At 32.6% G+C, this 27,320-nt stretch overlaps 2 protein-coding genes across 11 annotated transcripts in view; one reads left to right on the top strand and one right to left on the bottom strand.

Annotated features, from left to right (window-relative positions):
* Positions 1–19,778, top strand: part of LOC124368871 (glucose-6-phosphate 1-dehydrogenase) — a 68,067-nt gene extending 48,289 nt beyond the window's left edge. For all 7 annotated transcript variants that reach the window (XM_046826339.1, XM_046826340.1, XM_046826338.1 and 4 more), the window contains 8 exons: positions 281–427; positions 2,448–2,668; positions 4,166–4,324; positions 5,062–5,281; positions 7,041–7,257; positions 9,643–9,848; positions 13,102–13,262; positions 19,196–19,778. In XM_046826339.1, coding sequence (XP_046682295.1) covers positions 281–427; positions 2,448–2,668; positions 4,166–4,324; positions 5,062–5,281; positions 7,041–7,257; positions 9,643–9,848; positions 13,102–13,262; positions 19,196–19,304 — 1,440 coding nt within the window. In that variant the 3' untranslated portion in view covers positions 19,305–19,778. The remainder of the gene's footprint in view (positions 1–280; positions 428–2,447; positions 2,669–4,165; positions 4,325–5,061; positions 5,282–7,040; positions 7,258–9,642; positions 9,849–13,101; positions 13,263–19,195) is intronic.
* On the bottom strand, positions 14,369–26,855 carry LOC124368870 (piggyBac transposable element-derived protein 1-like). 4 transcript variants are annotated; one of them, XM_046826333.1, is made up of 2 exons: positions 26,466–26,855; positions 14,369–17,312 (listed from the first exon to the last, which is right to left on the bottom strand). In XM_046826333.1, the coding sequence occupies exons 1-2, from the start codon at positions 26,487–26,489 to the stop codon at positions 15,348–15,350; spliced, it is 1,989 nt and encodes a 662-aa protein (XP_046682289.1). In that variant the 5' UTR covers positions 26,490–26,855; the 3' UTR covers positions 14,369–15,347. The 4 variants fall into 4 exon arrangements, with proteins under 4 accessions (XP_046682289.1, XP_046682290.1, XP_046682291.1 ...); XM_046826334.1 differs by having other exon boundaries at positions 14,369–17,322; positions 26,466–26,852; XM_046826335.1 differs by lacking the exon at positions 26,466–26,855 and adding an exon at positions 17,973–18,290 and having other exon boundaries at positions 14,369–17,322.
* Positions 26,856–27,320: the final 465 nt, after the last annotated feature.

Genomic DNA, 27,320 nt, shown 5'->3' with positions numbered 1-27,320 from the left:
CTGATCCGCCACAATGTGTTATCTTCTTGTATTTATTTGTATTTATAAGGCATTGTGTTTTAAAACCACAACAGTTATAAAAGACTGTATGTTTGTTAAGTTCTCTAAGGATATCATACAAAATTGACCTTTTTCAATACACGTTTGGCATTAGATTCGAACATACACAGTGTAGATTTAATTCAGACATTACATCAGAATTAGTGGTAAATAGTTGTTTTTTTTACTTTTGTATTTGTGATTTTCTAAGGTTGATTTGTAACTCTTTATTGTTTTCTAGGGAGATCTGGCGAAAAAGAAAACGTACGTAACACTATGGATGCTATTTCGAGACAAACTATTACCAAGTAAAATCATTTTCTATGGGTACGCCAGGTCAAACCTGACAGTGGAGGATCTGCGGAAGAGATGTGAACCATACATGACCGTAAGTGTGTAACCGTGGTTCTTAGTACTTACCGATCATTATATTAGATATAAATCAGTGTTCATTGCTAGAGTTTGAATCAATAACAAATTAATTGTACCATTAATCACTTGAGTCACTACTGGCCACTTTGTATGAGGTAATTACATGAAAATGATGATGATTAAATGAAAAAAACCCCATTTTTGTAATTAACTTTTAGAATGAGTTTGTGTTTTCTTTTGTAAAATTTAAGTTTACGTCTTCTTTATTCACAATACCATTATTCAGCCTGTTCCGTTACTTATTTTATGGATGAAATCAAGTGGATTAAGGGATGGTTCTGTTTAGGAGGAGAGTGTTGCTAAAATATTGATGACTAGTTTTAATCAGGGAATAAAAACTGCCTTATCACAAACACAGGCTATAAATATGCTAGTGATTTGTAGCTCTTGGCTGTGAACAAAGAATATATGATAGGAGTTGTTTGGGCATACAGATCAATTTAGATCCAGCAGCTCAAACTCGTGTATGTTGATATCAGCATGAAATTTCAACCCAACATTACCTTTTTATATGGGGTTCAATAATAAAATCCATTATGTGGCAATAAATATGATCCCCTGACCTCTCATCTTAGCTGATAACCTTTGTATGATTGTGATAAAACGTTTCTCACAGTTAGCTGCTTGTTCTCAGCAGTTAAAGATGGCAAAGAATGTGTTAGCAAAAAATGTGTTGGTAGTTTGAGGTGTATATATGAAACCACTTCTAGCCAGTCGTATAATAAATTAATTGTTTCGTAAAATTTCAAATATTTTAAGACTTCCACCTCTATCATGCAAATTATCTTGAGAAATTGATATTGAGTGATATATAAATTCTTTAAGTACCATTTTTGTACACCCTCATTTATGTATAATTCACAGCAGCACGACATGGTCATAACCATTGATAATTTGAACAGTTTAGGTTACCCACCAAGTATTTATTTACAGATGTCAATAGATAAATTATGTTCCCTTGCTTTGCGTTTCAATGTGTGTAGAATTATGACTCACTCACCTTATAGCCACTTCTATTATGAAGTCATAATTTTGTATAAATAGTGAAAATTACCTTCCTTGATAATTATAAATCCTAAATATCTACACTAACTGAACCTGGTCATCTAGGACCTATCTGATGAGCGATAACAGAAGATTTTTAACAACTGTTTTCCCTTAGAATGAAAGAAATCTTTTACTCACAGTATAGAGGAAATTTGACAACAAATGTGCCAAACATTTCTCCTTTTTTTAACCTATCAGTGGGTTTAAAGTATATTTTCCAAATCCAACCTTTCCTGAATCTAGATTTAAACGACACCCGAAGTAATTTATATTGTTGTCTTACATTCACATAATCATAAAGTGTTTATATTTATGATAAAATAGGTTTTAAAATTCCATATTTTCTGTATTATGTTTGTTGTTATAGTTTAAGACAATGTTTGACAACAAGTTATAAGTGATTTGTATGTTAAATATCAGATCAATTGTTTTTATCGCAAAATCTTATTTTTGAAATACTCCTAAAATTATGTCGGTGGTAGCGTAGTGAGTTTGTGTTCAGAATGTAAAGATCTAGTATTTGGGATTAAAAAGCTGCACTCTATAAGAAAAACCGTGCTTCAAACATCACATTTCGTTTATTATACTTGTAGAACAAGAATGGGTGAGCTGTGAATTTAGACGAATCATCTCTTAATTATGAGGCCCACAGTCGCTACACTCTGAACTGTAGAAAACCCAACACACACCATAAGTTTCACCAGTGTGGCCAACCACCTTATAATCATACAAATTTACAACTACATGTTCCTTTCTTTATTATGAAAGAACATCTGCAATGAAAGACTTCTACTGATTTCGTTGTGTATTAAAAACTTTTTAAGTAATTCTAGTTTCAGTTGAAGCGATAAGCAAGTAAAATAAAATTTTCTTTGCCTATTGATTGTAGTACTAATTGTGGAAGTTTGTAAGTAGTATTTAATTGGCAGGTTAGACCTGAGGAGAAGGAGCGTTTCGAGGACTTCTGGAAACTCAACTATTACTTCCAAGGAAGTTATGACAACCGGAAGGATTTTGAAATGCTGAACCAAGCCCTGGAGAAGCATGAGCCCAGACAAGGAGTTGCACACCGATTGTTCTATCTTGCTTTGCCACCGTCTGTCTTCGAAACTGTAACAGTCCATTTGCGCAACACGTGTATGTCTACAAAGTGAGTTTTTACTTTACATTTTGTGCCCCTTCCACTGATTTTCAGAATGGAAATGGCTATGTGGTTGGAAATACTTTCATTTCAAATATCATTTTCGCTTTTCTACTATTTACTGTAAAGAAAATAAATTTCAAACTGATTAATTCATGTACAATTAAGACATAAGGATATTGCATTTGTTAAGTTCTTGTTGTGATCTTTTAATCACACTATTAAAAAATCTCTTCATAACCAAGATTGTGGCGTCTGCCACTTTTGTTTCATTGGCTGGTAGATGTTCCGAGCCTTTTTTCTAATCTTGACTATAGCTTATTGTCTACCAGGGATGCTACAGGTCAGGGAAGTCAGGGAAAAGTCAGGGGAAAAAAAACAGGACTGGAAATCAGGGAAAAGTCAGGGAATCCGGTCTCAAGTCAGGGAAAAGTCAGGGAATTTCGACGTTGGTCAGGGAAAAATATAAATCCCTTTACACAAATAAACTTACTGCCGCCGCGCCGAGTCCAAGCCTGCAGACGACGCGGCGCATGAAGCAGGCAGCCGAGGCGGCTCGGCTGGCTCACCCATTAATTGCCAAAAACCCTGGGGATTGCGTCGAAAAAAAGTCAGGGAAAAATGAAAAATTTGGTCTGGAAATCAGGGAAAAGTCAGGGAATTTCATTATTGGACTCCCGTAGCAACCCTGTCTACTATTGCCAGGTTTCTAGCTGAGGGATCTGTAGATTTTAATAGTCTGTACTTGTTGCTTTTCAAGATTAACAGGGAGTAAGCTTTTCTCGCTCTTCCCTTGGAACGAAGATAGAGAAAAGATGTGCTGAGGAATTTAGCTTGAACAGAGAAACTACTCTTCTTCAAAGCTGGCTACACCGCTCTTGTACGTCCCAGCACGGTGCACAGGTTTTCAGTATCATTTCCTTTGCCTCGCTAAAAGGTCCGCGTACCTCTTAGATTATTTCAAGGCTCAGTACGTTTCAAATTTCAGTATTAACCAACGTTAAAAGGGTCCCAAGATGGTTGTACCCAAAACTTAAATTCCACATGTTTTTACTTATCTATACTAGGCCTAGTGATTGAGAACTGATTCCATTAAAGGTAATGTGGTTCAAAATTGTGCAAAAGATGACACCTTAGCTATCTCTAGAATCCACAAGGAGTATTGTTGAATTTTATGAATGATGGTTTCTATGATTAGGAGAAAAAAAAATAGATTTGACTTTTTTATCTATTTAGGAATTAAAAATCCTTAATTGGTAATGACATAAAAATCGGGTAGAATTATTCTGTGAAATACGTTTGAATTGTAAAAAGGAATAGTTATGTGGTTGTTGCAAAAATCTGGGATGGGTTTTCTTTCTATAATGGATAATTTTCACTTTTCATCAAATACTCCAGGATATGATGGTGTTCCTCGAGGTTGTCTGAATAACATGTTGTGATGTAATGTAATGATAGGGCAGAGAATTAATTAATTGTGTTTTAAAACTGTATGAACTTTTACAGAGGATGGTCAAGAGTTATAATAGAAAAGCCATTTGGGCGGGACTCCAACAGCTCGGAGAAGCTATCTTCTCATCTAGCCTCGTTATTTAAGGAAGAGCAGATCTACCGTATCGACCACTACCTGGGAAAGGAGATGGTACAAAACCTTATGACACTCAGGTGAGTTATAATAGGAAAATTATGTAGGCAATATTCCAATCTTCATCTGTGCTATCAATCATGATCTGGGCAAGGTGATGATGTAATTTTTTTCAGTTAATGGTCAAAAGTTAATACAGAATAGGTGTTTGGAGAAGCTGCTACAACTTGAATAAGCTATTGTCTTACTTATTGTTTATGTTCAGAGAAGAACAAATTTATGGCATTCACGATAATCTGGGTAAAATACATTGCGGCTTTTAGGTAAATGGTCAGTAGTTATTTTTCCATTTTCTATCCTCTTTCAATTTTATTTTGTTTCAATGTGTCCTAGGGCAATAGGACAATAGCCAGGACAGGAACCGAACCTATGTGATGATATGGATTTATTTTATTTTAATTTACAAACCTACGTATTTTATTATGTATAACTTCAATTGGCTCATTTCAATCTATATACAAAAACCTGGATTGAACAAATCTGCAGATAATTTTTGCATTATATTTACCAAAGGCCAGGGTCATGGATATATCATAGCTGAATACTATCTTATCAGGGGGACACTGTGAACTTTGCCAGCCAAGTTCTTATGGTACTGTATGACCAAACCTGTCTTATCACATCGTGATATTTTTAATTGCTTTGTAATTATAAAATTAGATGGTGGTATATAATTAATTTATCTCATGCTTCAGTCTATAATTAAATTTAAAAAACACTATTTAACTCTATAATTAATGTTGATATATTTTTGGAGGTTTGGAAATCGAATCTTCAGCCCCACTTGGAATAGAGAATGCATAGCCTCTGTTCAGATCACTTTTAAGGAACCTTTTGGTACTCAAGGAAGAGGAGGATATTTCGATGAGTTTGGTATTATTCGAGATGTAATGCAGAATCATTTACTTCAGATTTTGAGTCTTGTCGCGATGGAAAAACCTGCCACCATCCATCCAGATGACATCCGGAATGAGAAGGTATGTATGGAATATTTTCTCCATACTTAAGGAAATCATTCATTCAGGTCAAAATAGGAAGTTTTCACTGATTTGAAACAAATCATAAAATAGATTTCATTACGATTTATTCTATAAAAAAACAAATAAAATACTGCAATGACTAATCAAGTCCAAAAAGAACTCTTGGAAAATGTTACGCAATATTTTATATCAATCAGTGAATCACTCTTCACACCAATTATTTATTCATGATCACTGTGTCAATTAAGTCTCAGATTAACTAATTAATACTGTTTGTACGATTATGTGTTGAAATATGGAACTTTGTTCATTATTAATGAAGTAAGTGAAATATCTACTTTTTTGTTGAAACCCATTTTAGATGCCCCAGACTGCAAATTACAACGATTATAAGCTAAAACATACCTGGTCATACAGTCCAAATTTGTGGACCGAGTAGGCCTACCAACTTTTGTTTGTTTCTGTAATGTTAGTGTTTATGTAAGTTAATACCAACATTGGCGAAGCTAACGTTCATGTATGTACTTTAATCGTCTGATGATGGTATCTTTATACCGAAACACATAAGCGATTTTAAAATTTAGACTGTATGGCTAGGTACGTTTTAGCCTATAGTGGTTGTTTATTTTTTTAATTGGCAATGTAGGATTAGAAAATATGGAAAGATTACAGACATTTGTCATTGTCATTGAGTTATGAAAATGCTTTCAACACGTTATGAGAACTGGTCTCTACTCTCATCCAATTCAACTTGTTTTTAGTTCACTTTTCAACCAATGTTTGTCTGAGTACAAGCTCTTTGCCCTGTCAAATAAAGAGCTAGCACCTTCTTTGCAGATTTTTTTATAGATTAGGTGCTGTTAATGTGTTTTCCTTCGATAAACGATGAAGGAAGGTCGTTTTGGATTCTACTTTCATAGTTAGGAAATTAAAAGGAGAATTGCTAGTTGTGTGCTCTTTAATTGTTCAGTAGTTATCTTATCATTTATTTAATTCCAGGAAAAAGTTGGTATCTCTTTGGAAAAGTTTCTATTTGTGCATGTGTGTACGATGATCCATGTAAACTTATTTGTGTATAAGGCTCTAGGCTTGATATCAGATGTATGTCTTGGGTCTAATAGTATCCAGAGTCACTTGATTCATCAGTCACTGACTAACTTCTGATATTTCCATCATCAGTAGGCCTAACATTTAGGGTTCGGGCTTGTAGTTCTGAATTGCATGGACCATCAATATTTATGTCACTATCTACAATATTTACAACAGTATTTCTAGGCCTGCCTCTTCGACGAACTGTAGGCCTACCTTGAATTTTCTACAAATTTCTTAAAAATTAACAAATAACTTTACTTAACACAATAGACCCTCTATAATCCGGCATTGCTCTAGTTCAGCAGTCAGTAATCCAGTGTATTTGGATGGCTGTGGAGTGAAATTCAAGGTGAGACATGTTAGTGTAAACTATATGTAAACAAACTACCTATGATCGCTCAGTTGTTTTGTGGTTTACGGTGCCAGTTTTATCCATGTTGTTGCTATTGTGCTTAGTATTGGAGTTTATGTTTTTGTCCGAACACAAGAAAACTTGTATAATGGGAAAGATACTTTGTGCCAATTTTGCTCACTGCATGGCTTAAGCTCACTAACGTCAGTGCAAAGTTTCTTTTTTCTGTCCATACTGGTCATAATGTTGTTTATATATGTATAACTGGCACCCTGTTTATATTATCAACCATAAAATATAAATTATGTTCAGGTGAAGGTGTTGAAGTGCATCCCAGAACTGAAATTGGACGACGTAGTGCTGGGTCAGTATGTTGGCAACCCTGATGGAAAGGGTGACGAGAAAGTCGGTTATCTGGAAGACCCGACGGTACCGAATGGTTCTACGACTCCTACCTACTGCATGGCTGTGTTGCAGATCAAAAATGAACGATGGGACGGAGTTCCGTTCATCCTACGCTGTGGAAAGGGTACATTTTACAACCACCGTAACATGAAAATACTATCCTATAAAAAAACGGTATTCAAAAACATACCGACCCTTTCCTGTTCAGTCACTTTAAGAAATTATAAATGATTAAGTGATTTTTACAATAAAGTACAATCAAGTATTTCTTAATCAGTGTACTTTAGTAATTTGGCATTTTCAATTTACTTACTGGCTGCTCAACACTTAGTTTTGAACCAAAAGGTTTATTCATTTTACGGTATGTATTTGGTAGTACTAGATGAACTTCGGTATGGTGTTATAGAAGGGAGATCTTACTCGTGTGCGACATGTATTTATTCAGTTAGTACATGATATTTATATTTTTCATTTTGCAACTTTGTATTCATTCAGCTAAAAACTTTCTTCTTGTTATTTCTTTTATTTTTTCTTTTTGTTATTTCTGCTTCTCTGCCCTTTCAAATGGTCAACTATTAATGAACCTTAAGAGTTCATGCTTAGAATTGCTACAGACCAGGTCATGCAGAGTACAAAGACTTCAATGTGTATTTTTGCCTGTTTACTGTCAAGACACTGTTGTACAAATTATCATAACCAGTTCTGTATGAAAAAAGTAAGTAGACTTAGATAAGACCTATATATCATCTTTTTATCTTGAAATTAAATACGTTAAATACTAAGAAATATATAGCAACAATCAAGGAATGCAATTTCCTAAAATAAATATAAACAAAACTGTAAAATATTATTTTTTGTAGTTTCCTCTGACATCCAATTCTTTTACTTGTACATAAAATCAGCAACTATAAATACAAAAAGCAATTTCCTACAAGTTTTGTGAAAAAACAAATATGCCAATTAAAGAACTAAAAAACAATAGATATGAAGTTTCTGTAATATTTTCAGCTTTGAAGGCATAATTTTGCATCTGTAGCTTCCCCCTTTTGACTTGCAAGTGAGATATAAGTTGTTCAACAATATAATGACGTCAAACTCTAGTATGTAGGTTTGCAACATTCGTGTGAGCATTCCGCTTAGTTTCCAAGCCATTTTCTGCAATAAAAATATTCTCTGCAGATTCTTTTCTTTCTTATACATCTTTGAGTGACTTTTGTGAACTAGTTTTGTTTTTAGTCTGCTCTACTTCGGTGTCAAACTGGCCACTTACTTTATGTTGATAACACCAGCCCTGTTGTAAATATCTGAGTTATTTTGAGAATTGGAAACAATTGTCTTATAAGCTGGCTGTCTTCTTAACACTTAGGAGCATATTGAATAAGCGTCTCCACTCATTATCATTCATCTTTGACAAATAATAAGAAGGCACAGTAAATTCAAGTTTAGTATAGAAAATATAACTACAAAAAAGATAAATCTAAATTGAAGCATTTGTCATAGTTCTAGTCGCATGGGTGCCAAATATTTATTGAGTGGGTGAACTGAAAAGTGCCAGGTATTTTTATAGTGGGTGCACCTAAGTGCCTTTTAAAGGCATTTTGCAAGGTTTCAGTAAAAAGTTCATAGTTTGATTATTTAATAAGCTATCAACATACTTTTTTTGTAATTTTTCTTTTAAAACTCTGCCTAATTAACATATAATAACAAAGTTACCATAAAATTAAATTTAGGAATATTAAAAATGGACTTTAAAAAATTCCAGAATTTATTTAAATTTAATTTTTCAACCTAATTATTATTACCAAAATTCATATCCTTTTCTTTGTCCATATCACTGGAATAGGTATTCAATTGTCTATAAATCTTGAAAAATATATATAATTATCTTCAATAATGAGTGAGTTATACAACATTTAAGAAACTAATGTCACATTGTTTTCAGTAGCCATGTCAACCAAAAATGTTTATATGTGAGTTCTAGATTGATTGTTGTTAAAGTCAATTGATCAGAAGTGTACTATAACAATTTATTTTGAAAAAAAAAAACAGTTCTTCACAAACAATTTAATATAATATTAGTTTTAAAATATTATTTTTCGATTTTTAGTGATTTTTTTCCCGAACGTCCAGTAAAATCGGATGTTGGCACTTTTCGGCCAACTTTTAACATCCAGTAAAATCGGACGTTGGCATTCAAAGGGTTACAGTAACCTGTAATCAAGTTCAACATTAAGTGCTTAAAACACATTATTATGGTTAGTGAACACTTTTATTAAATACAACATTTTTGTTCCATTAATAGTTTACTTTTTAACAATATTTTTTTCATAAAATGAAAATAAAGTATTTTTATTATTACATACAATAAGTTTTACATGAATTTGAAATTCTCACAATTTGTACATTTTTGTAATCTAAAATGTCGAGTAAATGTATTACTACAACAATATTCACTTCCCCGAGGGACTGGGTCACTTCAAAGAGACTAATGGAATCTGTATTCTGATAGCTCTGAACGAGCGAAAGGCAGAGGTGCGTATCCAATACAACGATGTTCCCGGAGATATATTCAGCGGTAAGACAAAGAGAAACGAGTTGGTAATCAGAGTGCAGCCTGGAGAGGCTGTGTACATCAAGATGATGACAAAGACCCCTGGCATGACCTTTGACATGGAAGAGACCGAGTTGGATCTTACTTATGGAAGCAGATATAAGGTTAGTTTAATTATAAGTTAATATTAAGGTATTTAGATTAAGTTTAGGTTAAGAGGTTTAGTTAAGTTAAGATTTTAAATTTATTATATGTTATTTATTTAAAGTATTGTTGTTGATTAAGAATAATGTTTTATATTATTGTTATTCGTAGATGTTTATAAAATGTTATTTATTGATAAAAAATAGTTTAATTTTGTTTTTTTTTATCTATCAATGGTTCATACAGTCTAGGTGGATAGAACCTTGGTTGAAAATATAAAACTAATACAAATTAAATCTAGTGACCAAATTCAAGCAAAGTAATGTATAAGAGAATTAAATTAGGGAACACTATTTTAGATCCTGGCAATTCTTTGGATTATTAAGCATTTCAATGTTAATTATGTCTAATTAGTGCTGTTGATAAGATAAGATATTAATTAATGCTTGTTAATGATATAAATGTAACAAATTCCAAAAGACTGGCTCATGAACAATTTGCAATATTGAACTATAATAATAATAATTATTGTGTTTTTCTCATCCCGCATACATTTGAGCGCATGGGATAATGTAATGCATGTTTCTTTTTAAAAATCAAAATTTTATGAATAAAGCATTTTTTAACTTGAACTTTTCAACTAATTGCTGTATCATTGACAATACTTACTGAACTGTAACTAAAGGTATATTACGACGATAATTGGATATAATTGAAAGAGAAATAAATATATATTTGAAGTACAGTATTTTACAATGTCTATATTGTCATAATAAAAAAAAACTATGAGTACCTAAATATTTATAAAAGAAGCAATACAAGCATAAAATCTTGCATGCTCATAAAAAACAAAAAAGTAAGTAAATAAAAGCTTGGTATAGATCCATGGCCTCCTTTTTAATCTTAGAGGTAGGGATTGCCCCCTCACAAAATTTAATGAACACTACGGAAATATGATATCCAGATTAAGAGAATTGTTACTATTTTTGTACAAGTTTGGTTTAATTATAAAGTTTAAACGTTATGCAGCTGTCTGAAGTATTTAGCAATGTTATAACTGTTTCTTTATCATTAGGTCATAATACTTATTTTAAATTCTAGATAGTTGAGGTATTGGTTCATAATAGTTTCCTTTTTTCTGCAAATTAAAATCTCTTTAAAATTGCAAATATATTGTATTGATGAGCATTTTCCCCCATAGTATACCCACACACTTTGTGTACGGAGAAGATATGTTTCAGGATGAAGTGTAACCCACTTTCTTAGCTTTTCAGCTGAACGGGTTTGCCTCTTTGAATTAAGACCGTGCTGGTGTTGGCTAATATTATTCTACGATTGAGTAATAGTTTACCAGTAACCCCAGCATAATGCTACCAGAGTCTGCTACAAACAAAGTTATCCTCTAGAACTACCCTGCCAGTATGAAACTACAGTACAACCTCGTTTATCTAGATTAATTAAGTCCAAACTGGAGGTGACTCAGATAAACAAAACTCTGGATGATCTGGGAGTACTGTAAAAACCTAATAGGTTACAGGCAATAAGGAATATATTTGTTATAAATAAAGCAGCAAACAAAAACCAATTTATTTCGTTTTACAGAAATTAATATTATAGTGAAAGCAGTAAAATAAAAAGTTTAATGAAAAAAACTCAGTTTCTTTTAACTTTAGTATATTGCTTCTAGGAAGTACAGTCACACAGATCTTCAAGATCATTATTTCCACTGATGATGCATCATTTTTTTTCCTTCCTGAGGGAAAAGGACAGTTTATCCCCGCGCTTAGTCCTAAAAGGACCTTTGCGCCTCCCTTACTTTAATTTTTGTGTCCTCAAAGTCCGAGGCTTTTGCAGAAACCAATCATATTTGAGGGCTCCTGTTCTCTGATATCCTTGGGGCTGAGGAGATATGCTCCCAGGTACCTTTTCCGAGTTTCTGAGATGGCAGGACAATCTAACCAAATGTGCTCTGCTGATTCCTCCTCTTCTCCACAGAGTCTACACTCGTTAGTCTAGCTAAGGCCTACCTTCATAAGATGCTTCCTTAGGGGGCCATGTCCTGTCAACATTCCTAGTATTAGTCTGATATCCTCCTTATTTTGATCTAAGAGAGCTGTCCACCTTTAACGTAAGGAGATATAAACAATTTGGATAGTCTTAATCCTGAGGCTCTAATCCAATTATTGTGTCTTATCCTCTTTTCCCAATCTTTGACCAGAGCTTTAATGTTGGAGAAGGCTGTCCCGCAACCTGGGTCTGGCCCCACGATTGTGGATTCCGCCCCTTTTTTTGCGAGGATGTCCGCTTTTTCATTTCCATGAATGCCTTTATGATCGGTACCCAACCGAGTGTTACTCTGTTACTCATTGCCAGCTCTGCTAGAGCATTCTTACATTCCCAGACCGCTTTTCAATCAAACGAACAGGTATCAAGTGCCTTCAATGCAGCCTGACTATCAGAAAGTATTAGGTATTTTAATCCTTTTGTCCTCATTTGTATGAGTCTTCTGGAACATGAGTCTATTGCCATGACCTCCGATGATGCATCATACTAGCTGCACTGTGGCATCAGAATAGGTAATGACAACTTCCGGTTCTTCGTTATCAGAAGTGCTAATCACTGTTCTCTGTTATTGTTGAAGAAAAAAAATCTGATACAATTTCTACGTCATCGATGCTATTGTCTGTCTGAAGCCAATCATCTTCAAGAATTTACAATTATCCACTCTGTAAAACTGATCTGGATAGATGAGGTCCGGATAAACGAAGTCATAATGCATTTTCCAATACAAGTAGCATAACATTGGTATTCACCAACATGTGGTATGATACAAAATACATTGTTTATTGTTTGGTAATAACAAGTTAAAGGAGGAGCACACTTTGGACACCTGGGTAACAAATAAGTTAAAAAAACAAATTAAATTTATGTATGATCATATAAAAGAGTGCTTTATAAACAACTAATAAGAACACGTATAAATAAATATTTATATAAATTGGTGTCCAAAAAGCAGTTCAAGTGCAAGAGATAACCATGATGCAATAGCTGCATTTCACAGGTTGGTTTTAATCATGCATTTTTTTCAAATCCTAAGAAATCTTGACGTCTGTGGATAGAGAAATGATGTAAGTACTTGATCTTAAAAAGTGATTGTGACTATGAGAGAATGCATTTAGGAAATCACAAGAATTGTACCAAATACAAATGAAATTAAGGACATTTAAATTATTTAAAACCTACATTTCCTCTAACTGGTGTACAATGTGGCAGGGGGCAAGGCTGCCTGACGCATACGAGAGACTGATCCTGGATGTGTTCTGTGGCTCCCAGATGCATTTTGTGCGCTCAGACGAACTGTCCGAGGCCTGGAGGATTTTCACACCGTTGCTGCATAAAATTGACACTGAAAAACTGGCCCCAATTCCTTATAAGTAAGTTTTACAACTAACCAATATCCTTAAGTAGGCAGGCAGGTGGTTTTAGAATGTTTTTTTTTTTTTTTTTCAGAGTTTTACTTATTTCAACTGCTAATATTTTCTACTATTAAATCCCTACTGGAAAAGAAAAAAATAATTTTTAAGAATATAACTAGATTCTTTAAGTATTTTATGTTTAGTCGGAAGATGTTTTACAAAATACTCTGATAATGTAGGGGCTGTATGTATAGGTACTTTGGCCATCATACTGATAAAATAAACTGTAGTCTTAAATTTCTGTATTAAACACAATTTAGAAATTTGCTAAGACACCAAAGATTTTCTAAAATTTACAAAATAATGCTCATTTTTACTGCTTAAAATATTGTCCTAGTAGATAATCGTATTTTTAGCAATTGAGCATGAATTTGTAAAGCATTGAGACAATAAAAACAAGTTTATATTGCCAAAACTGTACGAGTTTAAGATGAATTACCATTTAAAACGTAGTTTTCAACTTCAACGCATCCAATCAATTTTTTTCTCACTAAGTTTATACTTTTTTTGAAATACAGTAAGTTTTACTTCATTTAATTATTTGTGACTGATAAAACAATTCCTTCTCTTTTTCAACTATACTTATTAATACTAATAATCCTGGTGCGATCTTATAATTGCACAATAAAACTTTTCTTAAGTTCAGTGACTCTTAGTTTAAAAAAGATTTTAAAACTGGTTTCCCTGATTTCATAAGCAAGCTCAGAATGCTCTCTCCAACCAGGTACAATGGATATAGTTTAACACGTTCACTGCGTTGTTGAATTTGGTAATCTTTCTCATATTGTGATATGATTGACCGGTCTGATAGTTTAGTGTGGGTCAGTGCTAGAGCGCTCTAGGTGAAATTGGCGGAACTACCAAATTGTTGTCTCTTAGGGAGTGTTATCATGTATGTTGTTTACTTTTTACTGTACATGAAATGTGCCACACACAATCTATATTCCATAATGAATTATTGTAACTCAAATATGATGTGCAGTTCTGTCATATAAATGCTTGTAGTATTTGAGTCATAGGTGTTAACCTGATTTGGGTAAGATCTAATGAAATAAAATTAACAATGAGAAAATATATATATATATTTATTATAGTTTGGACATAATGATTCAAGATGCTTTAGTTTGTAGACATATTTATAAATTCAGTTTGCATGATGTCATATCTTAAATTACTCTGTCAATAGCCTATTATTGCTGATAAAAACACACACAATAATGAAACAACAATGCTCAATGCACAATATACTACACCTGGTAATAATAATTTAAAGCTATATATATAAACAGTGGATAAATTTAATAATATCAAACAATAATATAAACAAATAATATATATGATGTAAACAAGTAACAGTAGCCTAAAATCGTAAATCAGTAGTGTTGCAAGACAAGTAATCATCAATTGAAAAGAATGCTTTGTATTTTAACAGAATGGTATTTTTTAATTCAACAAGACTAACTGACCACGCTATATCTAGTAATTTATTAAACAATTTAATTTCGATATATACATGACTTGCCTAGGTTTTAGTCTATTTTCCACATCCAATTTACCTTTGTTTCTGGTATCATAGTTATACATATCATGCTGAAAATTATTTTTCTAAATAGTCATTACATTTTATAAGACATGAATATATATACAGTAGATACTTGGCATTGTCATAATTTGCAGTTCTTTGAATCGAGCATAGCAAGATACTGAGCATCATGACTCTTAATGCTTTTTTACCATACAAATGTTTTTTTACATTACTATTTCTCCACAAAAAATTCCATATATATATATATTTATATATACCTCTTGCCAACTTTTTACAAACTACCCTAACATCTACAACTTATCTTAGCTTATTATTTAAGTGTATATTAACAAGTTTTACAGGGTTAAATTTAAATTATCATAAATATTAATATCCAAACAGAAAAATTCGTGTCCTGTTTTTCTTTATAACTAGAGAATTAGATGTAAACCACTCGTTTGGATCTAATGGGTATGGTAGTACTGAAAACGACTTGTACAGTACTTCATTTAAAAAACTTAAAATACTCCCTGCTTGTGGAAACTGTTAAAACACTCCAAGCACATGAAAGGTTCATCGGGGCAGTCCTCACAGTAAGTGGTCACCTGTTTTGTTGATTTAGCAGCTTCCTGAACGGTCTGTGACGCTCTGTTGGTTTTGTAACAGAGACTACAACGACGTCGCGACTTTCGCGCTGGGCCTTCCCTCTTCCTCAGCGAGTGGACTCTTTTTCTGCTTGGAGTTGTCATTCGATTCGTACTTACTGTCTTCATTAAACTCCGGGCCACTGATTCCCGATACTTTATCAGCGGAATCCTGGTTTTAGCCATAGTTTGGTATGCGAACCAGGAATTTACAAGTGCTGTTCCTGTTATTAAGTCTAGAGCTATTTTCCTGTACCATTTCAGTGTTTTATGAAGGCAGCAATTGTTTGATGCCAGCTGGTTACTAACATAAAATGCTCTCTTAGCAGAGTTGTAATTCAAGACACATCTTGGTTTCATTATAGGAAGATTCTTTTTATTTTTCTTCCCAGTATCCACGAGTGATGTATCGTGTCCAGGTATTGTGGAAATCATCACCCGTCTATCCCTCCAGTAGACCACCTTCGTTCCGTAGTGGCATTCAACTCCTTTGCATTCTCCTTCATTTACATCTTTCTTTATTTCTGGGAAAATACTTTTTCTGTCGCTTTTAATTGTACCACATAACCGTGTGCTACGATATAATAGAGTTTCGGCTAGAGGAATACTGGTGTGAAAGTTGTCGGCAATGGCATACACATGCCGACCTTCGTCTAAGAAACTGGGTACAACTTGTACGTCTCCCTCAATAATCCCACTCGTCAATTGCATAACAACATCATATGTACGTCCAGCAGCAGTATTTACATCAGGCTTCCCTGCATACACTAGCACTTTACTTGTGTAGCCCTCTGTAGTACACATTTTGTAAAGTTTGATTCCATATTTATTACTTTTGTTTGGAATATTCTGATGGAAGAAGAGCCTGTTACAACATGGAATTATAGTCTCATCTATTATTAAGTCTAGTCCAGGTGTAAGACTACTAGCAAACTTTTTATTCAAGTCATCTACTAGGTTTCTAATTTTTGACAGGCGATCGGTTGTGTCAGGATTCGATTTATTGTCCGAAAAATGCCAGAATTTCTTTAGTGATAAGAAACGGTCTCTGGTCATTGTGTCTTTTACAATTCGAACTCCGTAGATATTACCTTTAGCCCAGTACTTGTCTACTGCCGGCAGAGGTACTAGCCCCATGACAATCATGATTCCCACAAACTTTTTCATCTCATCGACAGTTGTATCTGTCCAGTCCAACGGCCTTGCATTTGCCCATTTTTCAGTGCTATCTTTATATTGTTGAGCATAAAGATTTGTTTCGTCAACCATACTCTTCCACATTTCATCCGTAATAAAATGGGAAAAGGTATCTATTGGTTTTGGATTTTTCAAATTAAAATTAAACTTTGATTCACCCACGTAGTCATTAAAACAAGAACACAAGTGGTATGTGGGATTTTCACTTCTATTACAGTTATCTAAAGATTGTTCATTAGTGTGTGCATTTGGTATAATTTGCTGAACAATAGCTTTTGCACCATCTAAAATATTCAGAGAAAGTGTAACTGATTTATCAGGACTTGCATGTGCGTTTATTTGTAATGTGGCATTAACTTCATCACCTGATGATTCACTCTCTGACTCAGGTTCTTCCAACTCACTTCCCGAAAACTCTTCTAAATTGTCTGAGTCATTGAGTTCTTCTACAACTATTTGAGAAAGTAATGAATTAGTACTTGATACAGGGTGGACCGGTTTCCTTATCAGATGTTCATAGATCCCTTTAACAGGCCGTGCCAATGGTTCAGGATGCCCTGATGTTCTTGGATGTCTCGATGGTGACTGAGAAAGCATATCCTGTGGTTTGTTACTGTTCTTAAACTCATTGCTTCTGTCCATCTGAAACAAACTGTTAGTAATAAAAATAAAATTAATATATAAGTCTCCCCTCTTGCACCAAATAATTAAGAAGTAACATTGGAAGAATATTATTTTCATCTATGCCTTCCTAATAAATCCTAATATTGAAGGTCCTGTCAGAATGCAACAAAATACACAGGTAGATGGACGGACCACCCTCTTACCTTTTTGACTCCAAAATAATAGGGTTCTTTCTTGGACCAAGTGGAGGGATCTACGTTTCAAGTCCCTACGACTCTTTATAAAGAGTTATTACAGACAGTTGGACAGACTGCCCTTGACCTCAAAATCATTAGAGTTCTTCCTTGGACCTATAGGAATCTGTATACCACGTTTCAAGTCTTAGGACACTTCTACCAAGCTATCACACAGATGGACAGACGACGTGAAGGCCTTATTGGGACCCTAATAGTGTTTAGAAAATAGTAGACCAAGTTTTACTTTTGCTTACTATTAAAATATTTTGCTGTTGTCTGCAAGTGGCTCTGTCATTACAGAAAATAGCAAAGTACAAAATATAAAATAGACATTATAGAGAATAAATGCTGTATATGTGACTACCAAGTTTTGTTCTTAAGTTTTCAGTAGATTAATGAACGAGCTATAGTTCATTAGTATCAACTTTGCAAAGAAACTTACTTGAATGAATGAGGTAAGTCGCTCAGATACTGTCGTCTACTTGCAAGTTGTAAGGTAATAAACTTTATAAAAACTCCAAAACAAGACAAACACAAAGATCTACCCAGTAGCTTCGAAGCTGATCCAATAACATAACAGACAATGGCAGCAGCTGAAATTGGTATGAACAAGGGGAATCAACTGTGCATGTCTGAATCACCGGTGACTCGTGCTGCACATGAGAAATAAGTTGTGTGCAGTATGAGTCACCCGTGACTCATACCAAAGATTACACTCCATTGTAATAATTATAAAATATACTTTTCAATGATTCAATCTTGAATTAAATTGGTAAAAAAAACTGTTTTTGATCAATATGTTCAAACTGTCACAGCTCTATTATTAGTACTACAGTGAAACATTTTTTACATGAAATCTGCATTAAATTTCTAACAGTTTTTAAATATTATAATCAAAAAATTTCCAATACCAGTAAGCAGGAAGTGTTGGGGTTTTGAGTAGATTTTTTTAACACAACAACCCATTTTTTTCTTAACCAAAAGAAAGTAGATTTTTTACAGATTTTAAGAATATCATAATATATGTTGTACTTTCTTCATGGTTTTCATCAAATAATTTATAAAAACCCGTTTTTGGTATAGTCATTTGAAGCAAATTGTTATTCTACTATTAGATACTTAGTGAAATATAGAAATTATCACACAAGGTCAATCTAAAAATGACTGTTATGAACATTTTTGGACTGATTAGCACAATAGCGTATTAATTTCATATTGTAACATATTCTATAATCTTTTAAAAAATAAAAATAATTATCAGAGCTAATTACATTTGTAACACAACTTATTTTTCTCAAACTAACTTTTACACTGACCTTGTCAGATATTATGTATATTTCACTAAACAGCTGATTCCATCACTGTGTGCAATGAAATATCAAAAAGGTTAACCAACCATCCGAATAGTAGAAAAAAATTTCCTTCAAACAACCATACAAAAACGGGTATTTTTGAAATCAGTAAAAATTCGACTTTCTTTTGATGAACATAAAAGTGGGTTGTTGCATTAAAAAAGATTTACTCAAACACTACACCCCCTGCTTGCTGGTATTGTGGTGTTGAACAATTTTGAAAACGACTTTTTGTGTGGAGCGAGTGAACGTAACATGACTACGTAATCTGTAGAATGTCACATACTTGGTTACTTATGAATGTCTGATGCAGGTACGGTTCGCGGGGTCCACCGGAGAGTGACGAGTTCCTGAAGAAATGTAACTTCAAGTACTACGGCTCGTACAAGTGGGTCGAACCGACATCGACGGTCAACCCATAGGCCACATCCCCTCTGCACTCTCTTCACACGTTTCATCCCCACTCACATAATCATTTTTGATACTTATTAGTTTTAGAGGTGTATTACGGGATCCAGGGACCAACATCAACTCTATGTGACTGACTTTGCATTCCATTTATTTTAGGCTTGCGCAATACCTATGTATGCTCAATGTACTTTTAAAGCAATATTTATTTTGTCGATTACTTCAAGCTTGAAGCATTCCATTACCTGTACTCTCAGTGCCTGTACAATACTTTTGATATTACTTATTTATTTGTTGATTTTTAAATTTGTTACATTGTATTTTTATACTGAGCCTTTTTTAAATCATAATTTTTGTCGTGGAAGACAATAAATTTCCTTTGCTGTTGGTTGGTTAAATATTTGTTGAGTTTATTTTTGTACTATTTTTTTAAGTATTTAATTGGTTTTATTTTTGTTATGAGAGACAATAAATCTTTTTTTGCTGTTGCTCAGTTTCATTAAATATGTTTACCTTTGTGATCCCTTGCTCCTTTGAAGACCAGTTATACAGTTTTGGATAGCAGATAATACCGGGTGTCCCACGAAGAGGTTTAAAACGTTTGGGTTTTTATTACTTGCCCATTTATGTACCGAAAATTTCAGTTCTCTAGCAATTGTTAAAACAAAATGGTGGCATTTTGAAAAACTATACTATAAAAACAGTAAAAAAGCAGTATTTTTGGTTTTGTAAAATCACTTTTTGTTATATTCTGCAGAAATAAGGCATTTCAATCAGAAAATTAGAACATAGCCTGTTAAAAAAACCTACAATTACAGTCCACAATTATTCAAACTGTAATTCGTCCACAGCGACACACTGATAGCAGCGCTTAAGAAATGAACCGTAAGCTCTTACAAAGATATTCTGCGGTATCCAGAGAAGTTCCTCTTCAATTGATTGTTTTAATTCCTCATCATTATTGAAGCTACGAGTACAAAATTGTTCATTTAAGTAACCCCATAGAAAGAAATCACACACAGTTAAATATGGGGATCTAAAAAATCACTTCCACAACCAATCCACAGAATTTCTTTGTAAGAGGTAATGATTTATTAAAGTAAAGTTACTGTTTTTAAAGCATAGTTTTTTAAAATGCTACCAATTTGTTTCAACAATTCCTAGAGAGCTGAAATTTTTACAGAATATTTTAAAAACCTATTTAATGAATTATGTAGAGTTTGAAAATGTTCAGTGCATAAATAGGCAAGTAATATAAAATCAAATGTTTAAACCTCTTCGTGGGACACTCTGTATACTAAAAGAATTGGCAGCCCCAAAAAAACAGACAGCATTTGTTTTGTAATTTTAAGAACTAACTGTTTGACACTGAATGCTTTTACATCAAATAACAAATGAAATATTTCTTCATAAAATGGCAGCCCAGTGTTGATAATAAAACAACTCTGCAGTTTGGAAAGTCACCAGTCATCTGTTACACAAGTTATAACTTATCCTCAGATACCTACAAAAATAATGTAGAAATAATTTAAAAAAATTTTTTAAACAAAAATCCTAATTTGTATAAAAAATATATTACTTTGGGATGTCTTATTTAAGTTGTTACAAAGACTATCTTTTAAAAATTCTTGTTTCAAAAGTTTGGACTGTTTTTATGTTACATTCCAAAAATGTAAAATATAATATAAATAATAAAACGTTTGTCTAAAATTCTCTAAGTATGGCATGGTTTTTCTTTATCACCAATTCTCATTAATGCTTAAGATTTAAAATAGTCACATATATTTTAGGCAAATCCAGAAGACTGATAATATTTTTTACATTTTGTAACAATCATGCCTAAATTTCAAGAATATAATTCACAGCTGTAAGCTTTTACGTTCGTAAATTTGAAAACAATTTCTCAAAAAAAGTACAGCTTTAAACATACATAACTTAAATTTGTTTCATAAGATAAAAATGAAAGTTTGTAGCGTTTAAAAACGTTTTGAAATATTTGTAGATATGTATCTCTAAAGTGTGTTTCCTTGTATGGGCAACCTTGAAACAAGGACAATTGTTGTTTTCTGTCTATTTATGTACTGCAGCAACACTACTATTAAACCTCTTACGACTCATTCATTTCAAGACAGAATAATATGTTTACTATAATAAGTGGTGTATTACATTGTTCATTGTTAATCCGCCTGGCAGTAAAATATGTTTTGCCTTGTAAGGTGAAATATGTTTTGTTTGTGTCTGTTGTTATGTACACACACAAACAAATAAAAAACAAGATAGTGTTATGTGCAACATAAAAAAGATTGTATAAGGAACAATGATGTCAATGCAACGAAAATGACTCGTTATAGACAGTCATGTCATAATTATGTGTTGGTAAGCACTCCTCGGTTTTACAAATTAAGTCACACACATTGTCTGTCCTATTTAGTGCCAGCATGTACAGAATGCAATGTTTCAGTTGTAAAAATAACCATAGGCACACTCCAAACCTATTTTATTTTCTGTAAAACCCATACTTTTTATTTCAATTAACTGGTTGCAGTTGTATACAATGGTCTTGGCTGCAATCATCAGTTCAATTTGATTTTATATTTCTCTTTGTACCAACCAATTATACTACTTGATCATTTTGATTTTTAATGAGCATCTTTTCTCTAATGGTTCAAACAAACAAACTTTTGCCAATTTCATGGGTTTTATTCCGTATATAATTTTTCGCTGACACTCATTTTCTTTTGTTTAATTCAGTTTTGGAATTGTGATATTTTTGCTCGTGTGTAATATAATTATATATATATATTTTTTTTTTAAAAACCACAAACCGTACACAAAAGTCTAAATTTGTTGCTATGGTTATGATTATATTTTCCTCTATGGCTTTCCAGTTTCCTCTATGGCAGTACGGTTAATCACCAGTACTTCAACTTGCTGTCCATTCTAAAGGTATTTTTCATAATTTAAAAAACTAATTATGGATGTTTAATGTTTTTCCTGGGTGGCCTCAGATCATATTCAATAAGTGTTTAAATGAAAACAAGCCATAACATTAGTTTAAATTGATATTAGAAAGTTTACAGTTTTGTGGCTTAATTTGAGGTTATAATCTGGCCAGATAATAGTGGATATAGACATTACTTTATCAGAAACATTTTACTTAGTTGAATTGTTGTAAAATCGAAACTTGGATATTTTAGGATCAAGATCATGGTTTGCCGAATTTGTTCAAAACCAATACCAGGAGATGGAGATTTTGTAGAATGTGGAAAGTGTAAGGCCGAGTTACACTATCACTGTGCTGGTCTTCAGAAATCTACTTGGAAAGCTAAACCTCTGAAAAAGAAGTCCGAGTGAGAATGTTCAATTTGCAAACCCTCCACTATTTAAAACAAGGTCGGGAAGCGTAGAGCAAGAAGACGAAATAGAAAGTGATGACCCTACCTATCTAGCCTTGAAGAAATTTCTTGAAAATATGTTTAAAAGGCAGGAGGAGAAAATGTTGTCAAGAATAAATATCATTGTTACTTTGGTAAGCAAACTAGAGGATACAATTAACAACTTAATTGATAGAGTGCATCAGGTAGAAACCAACTCATTTGATCTTCGGAGGGAAATGGAGGACTTGTGACTTGAACTTGAGTGTGAGAAGCAATATGGTAGGTGCAGAAACTTTATTGTGACAAGTATTCCACACTCCGAAAATGAAGACATTCCACACAAGATAACAACACTGCTAGGGAAAATGAACATCGATTTGAAAAAAGAAGATATAACAGCCCATAGACTTCTTTCTCCTAGATCGCCAGCGCCGATCATCGTACAGTGTACAACGAGAGCCATCAGAGACTCTGTAGTTCGTAAGTCACGTAAATTTAAACCTAGTACTTCTCTGTTAGGTAATGACCATCCAGAAAGGGCCATTTATTTCAACGACCATCTTACGCCATACTTTTCTGATCTCATGAAAAAGGCTAAAGATGTGAAAAACAAAGTTGGTTGCAAGTATATTCAAGTATATTGCAAAGTTCAATGGCAATAAGATTATGATGAAGAAAGATAATGAGTCACGAACTATTAGGATAGGATAGGAGACTTGGATAAGATAGTCTAAACATATATGATAAGGATCATCCACCCATATACATGCCCTTCTCAAAGACAAATCACTTAAAGGTAGCCTATACAAAAACAAACTTTTTTCGTACATATAAGTTTCTTTCTTTCCGCTTTTAAATAAAAATAAAAATGGATTTAGAACAACTTAACCTAAATATTTACAATAAATTTAGAACATTTTCAGATTGGGATCAAATTAAAGCTTTTATCAAGACTTATAACCAACAAAATTATTTAAAACTAAACTTGGTTTGCATTAATATTAGGAGACTAAGAAAACATTGGGATACATTACTGTTGAGTTTGAATAATAGTCTAGAATTTATAGATGTGATAGTCTTAACTGAAATCAATATATGTAGTGAGGAAAGTAGCCTATATTCAATACGGGGGTTTAACTCAACAGCCAAGTGTAGGCCAGGAGGTAGAGGAGGAGGCATCCTAATCTTTACCATAAATCATTTAGAACTGACAGACGTAAATATGGACTTTGAGTTTATATCTTGCGAATTAAAGGTAAATAAGATGAGGATCCGAAATGAAACTCTAATATTATGCTCATTTTATAGGCCCCCAAGCCAAAATATAAATGTGTTTAATAATGAACTAGAACAATTTTTAAGCTTAGATTTTATAAAAAAAAGAGTAAACACTTTCTCATGGTAGGAGATTTAAATGTACGTTACTTAACCAATATGTATGGTTCAGAAGATTATTTGAATGTATTGTACTTAAATAAAGTATTAAACACAATTATAGAACCTACAGGAATAGAATTATATGACAGTCATTTGGTCTTTTCATGTTTGGATCATATTAATATTAAATCTACAAGTGATAATTACACCTCATTCACAATAGAAGAAAAAATAGCAGATCATTTTTGGATAGGTGTAGTAATGAATTTAAAAAGAAATAGTATTAATTACACAGATACACCCAATGGCTTATTAAATAAGAAGATTGGCATAAGTAATAGACTATTAAATAAGGCTATCCAATGTGAAGGTTGGCTACCCATCTTACAAATGACAGAACCAGATGATATATACAATGAAATTGTTAATAGATTCCATGTTATTTATTCCCAATCAAAAATAGAAATTACGTTCAACAAGAAAAAAGAACGAAATCCCTGGATAAATAATGAAATAATAGCATTGATAGATCATAAGAATTATTTATGGAAACAATGGAAAAAAGATAAATATAATATTCACTACATGAGGTTATTCAAAATTGCTAGAAGTAAGTTGACTAGTAAAATTAGATTAGCTAAAGAGAAATATTATTCACATATCCTAGTGGAAAATAAAATGAATACCAGAAAATCCTGGGATATAATTAATAATTTTATTAGTAAGAAAAAAAGGCCAACATTTGAAAAAAGCATAAAAGAAAGCTTCAATATAAATACTAATTCTGAAATAATATATAAGGCCAAAGTGTTCTTTAAAAATTCTACTGAAGATATCAAATTAGAAATGTCAGATGAACATTTTGATATTGAGAAGTGATTTTTATGCAGGAAACTATGATGTAAGCCAAAGCTTAAGCATGAACTTTAAAAATATTGATGCGACAATGCTAACTAAGTTTAAATGTTGCTCAGCCCCGGGACCAGATAACATTCGGCCTCAAGATATCAAAAATAATCTAAACTATCTCCAACCCCTTCTGCTACATATGATTATAGCCATCACTCGTAAGGGAAAAATACCTAAAAATATGAAATTAACTCACTTACGTCCAATACATAAAGCTGGAAGCAAAAGAAATTTAAATTGCTATAGGCCTATTGGGTCCATTTCGGCAATAACTAAAATATTAGAACACTACATTTGTGAACAGTTAAAAAAACATCTGGTGGTCAATAATATTATTCATAGTGCTCAATATGGATTTATGCCAAAAAGATCTACCATAGATTTATTGGAAGTGTTAAGCAATGACATAAATAAAGCTCTGAATAATAATAAATTTGTATTGGCAGTGGCAACTGATTTAACAAAGGCTTATGACTTGGTAGACTATACAATTATTATAGAAAAACTCATAAAAATAGGAGTGGGCGGATCTTTGCTGGCCCTATTAAAAGATTATTTCAGGGATAGAAAAATAATGGTAACTAATTTAATAGTAAAGTACTCCAATATGCAGATGATAATATGTTTTATATAATACATAAAGATATTAATACAGCTATGGGAAATATGCAGCTTGACCTAGACTTAATGGTGAAATATTTTTACAATAACTCTATAAAACTAAATTCCTTGAAGACAAAGGCAATCATTTTAAAAAACCCCAGAGTAAAGACAAATGAACGAAACATTACTTTTATTAGCCACAATCACAATTGTATGAGACCTGGACAACATATGATAATAGGTTAGTATGTAAGTGTTTAAATTTAACATTCCACCAAACAATAAAACATTTGGGTATTTTATTTGACAGTAATATGAAGTTCTATTCACATTTAACTTACTTAAGCAATTTATTGAAGATGGCACTTTATAAATGTAATAAAATTAGTAATTATTTTCCTATAACCACAAAAAGAGTAATCTATTTTAGTTTGGTCCAGTCAATGTTCTCTTATGGGATCAATATCTATTATCAGGCCCCTAACTATAAACTGTTACCCATAAAAAAACATTTTATGCAGAATTTATAAAGTCCTCTTTTTATAATATACAACCTACCCTAATAGGTATAATGCTTTTTGACCAATTGGCCAAGTATACTGATTTAATAAGACATTTTTTATTGAAGAATTTAGGCTAGTTGAAAATATAGAGTATAACTTGAGAAGAAGGCTTTATATTGTTTACAGGCATTCAAATAATTATGGAGCAAACAGAATTCCTTTTTAGAGTGTAGAATTCCTACACTTTTAAACTCTTTGCTTGAAGTGCTCCTTAGAGAAACTAGCTTAAATAGACTTAAAATTAACTTGAAAAATTACTTTATACAACTATCAGAGTTATGATTAATATGTATCTGGGGTACTAAGTTAAATAATAACTAATGAATAGTCCAAACATATGACTTACCAAGCTGAGGCTGTTATAGAACATTGGTCAACAGGATTTAAAACAAATCAGAAAGGGGTAATTTCAAAATAATCCACTTTAACACACCTTAAAACACCAAAATACAAGGGGAAATGGGATGGTAAACACTAATACACAGCAATATGATGAAAACACTGGATAACACAATAATACATTTAGGACAAAAAGAGAACTTATGGAGTTATATTCAGTAGAAACAAAACATAAGGAATACACAGCAACACTCAAAAAGACACTGATTTACAATAAAGAAAAGGATCATATACAAATTCAACTATCAAAATAATTGATTTCAAACAATTAATAGGCAGAGGTAGATGGAGTGAATAACTTGGATGAAGAAATGAAACCAACACTGATAATAAATGAACATGGTGATTAGATAATGGGCATTATCACTGTTTAGGGTGGGGGCAAGATTGCTTTCACTGAAAAACAGATATATCCCTCAATGGATAACATTTTCAATTTTAAAATAAGCTTTGTAAATTATACCTATAATTGCTTAATTTATATATTTTGTAATTCATGTAAAATTTAGAATATGTTTAAGTCAAGTCCGCATTTATGTGTTTATGTGTTTTTTATATGTTTAATTGATGTAATGCACATATATTTATTGGAATAATCATTTATCTTGTTTATTAAATCTGATAGTTGTGAAAATGGGTGTTTTTCTGTGATTCTTTGTTAAAATTTGGTTTGATTAATTATTACATTGAAAAATGTCCAGTTCAGTACACATAAGTATGTAAAATAATTCTCAATCCAGTAACAATATGATATAAGATGGCCGAATACTTCAATCAATTTTTAATTTTAAAATCAATGTTT

This window comes from Homalodisca vitripennis, chromosome X (genome assembly GCF_021130785.1).
Source record: "Homalodisca vitripennis isolate AUS2020 chromosome X, UT_GWSS_2.1, whole genome shotgun sequence".
Lineage (NCBI taxonomy): Eukaryota > Metazoa > Arthropoda > Insecta > Hemiptera > Cicadellidae > Homalodisca > Homalodisca vitripennis.
The sequence above is the reverse complement of the archived record's forward strand: the minus strand, read 5'-3'. Positions and strand labels throughout refer to the sequence as shown.

What these genes read in the sequence shown, in the direction of transcription:
- LOC124368870 (XM_046826333.1), bottom strand. Translation starts at nt 26,489, where the DNA reads ATGTTCTATAACAGCCTCAGCTTG. An exon ending in TCTATAACAGCCTCAGCTTG is followed by an intron (nt 17,313 to 26,465) that starts GTAAGTCATATG and finishes AGTTTGTTTCAG; the next exon opens with ATGGACAGAAGCAATGAGTT.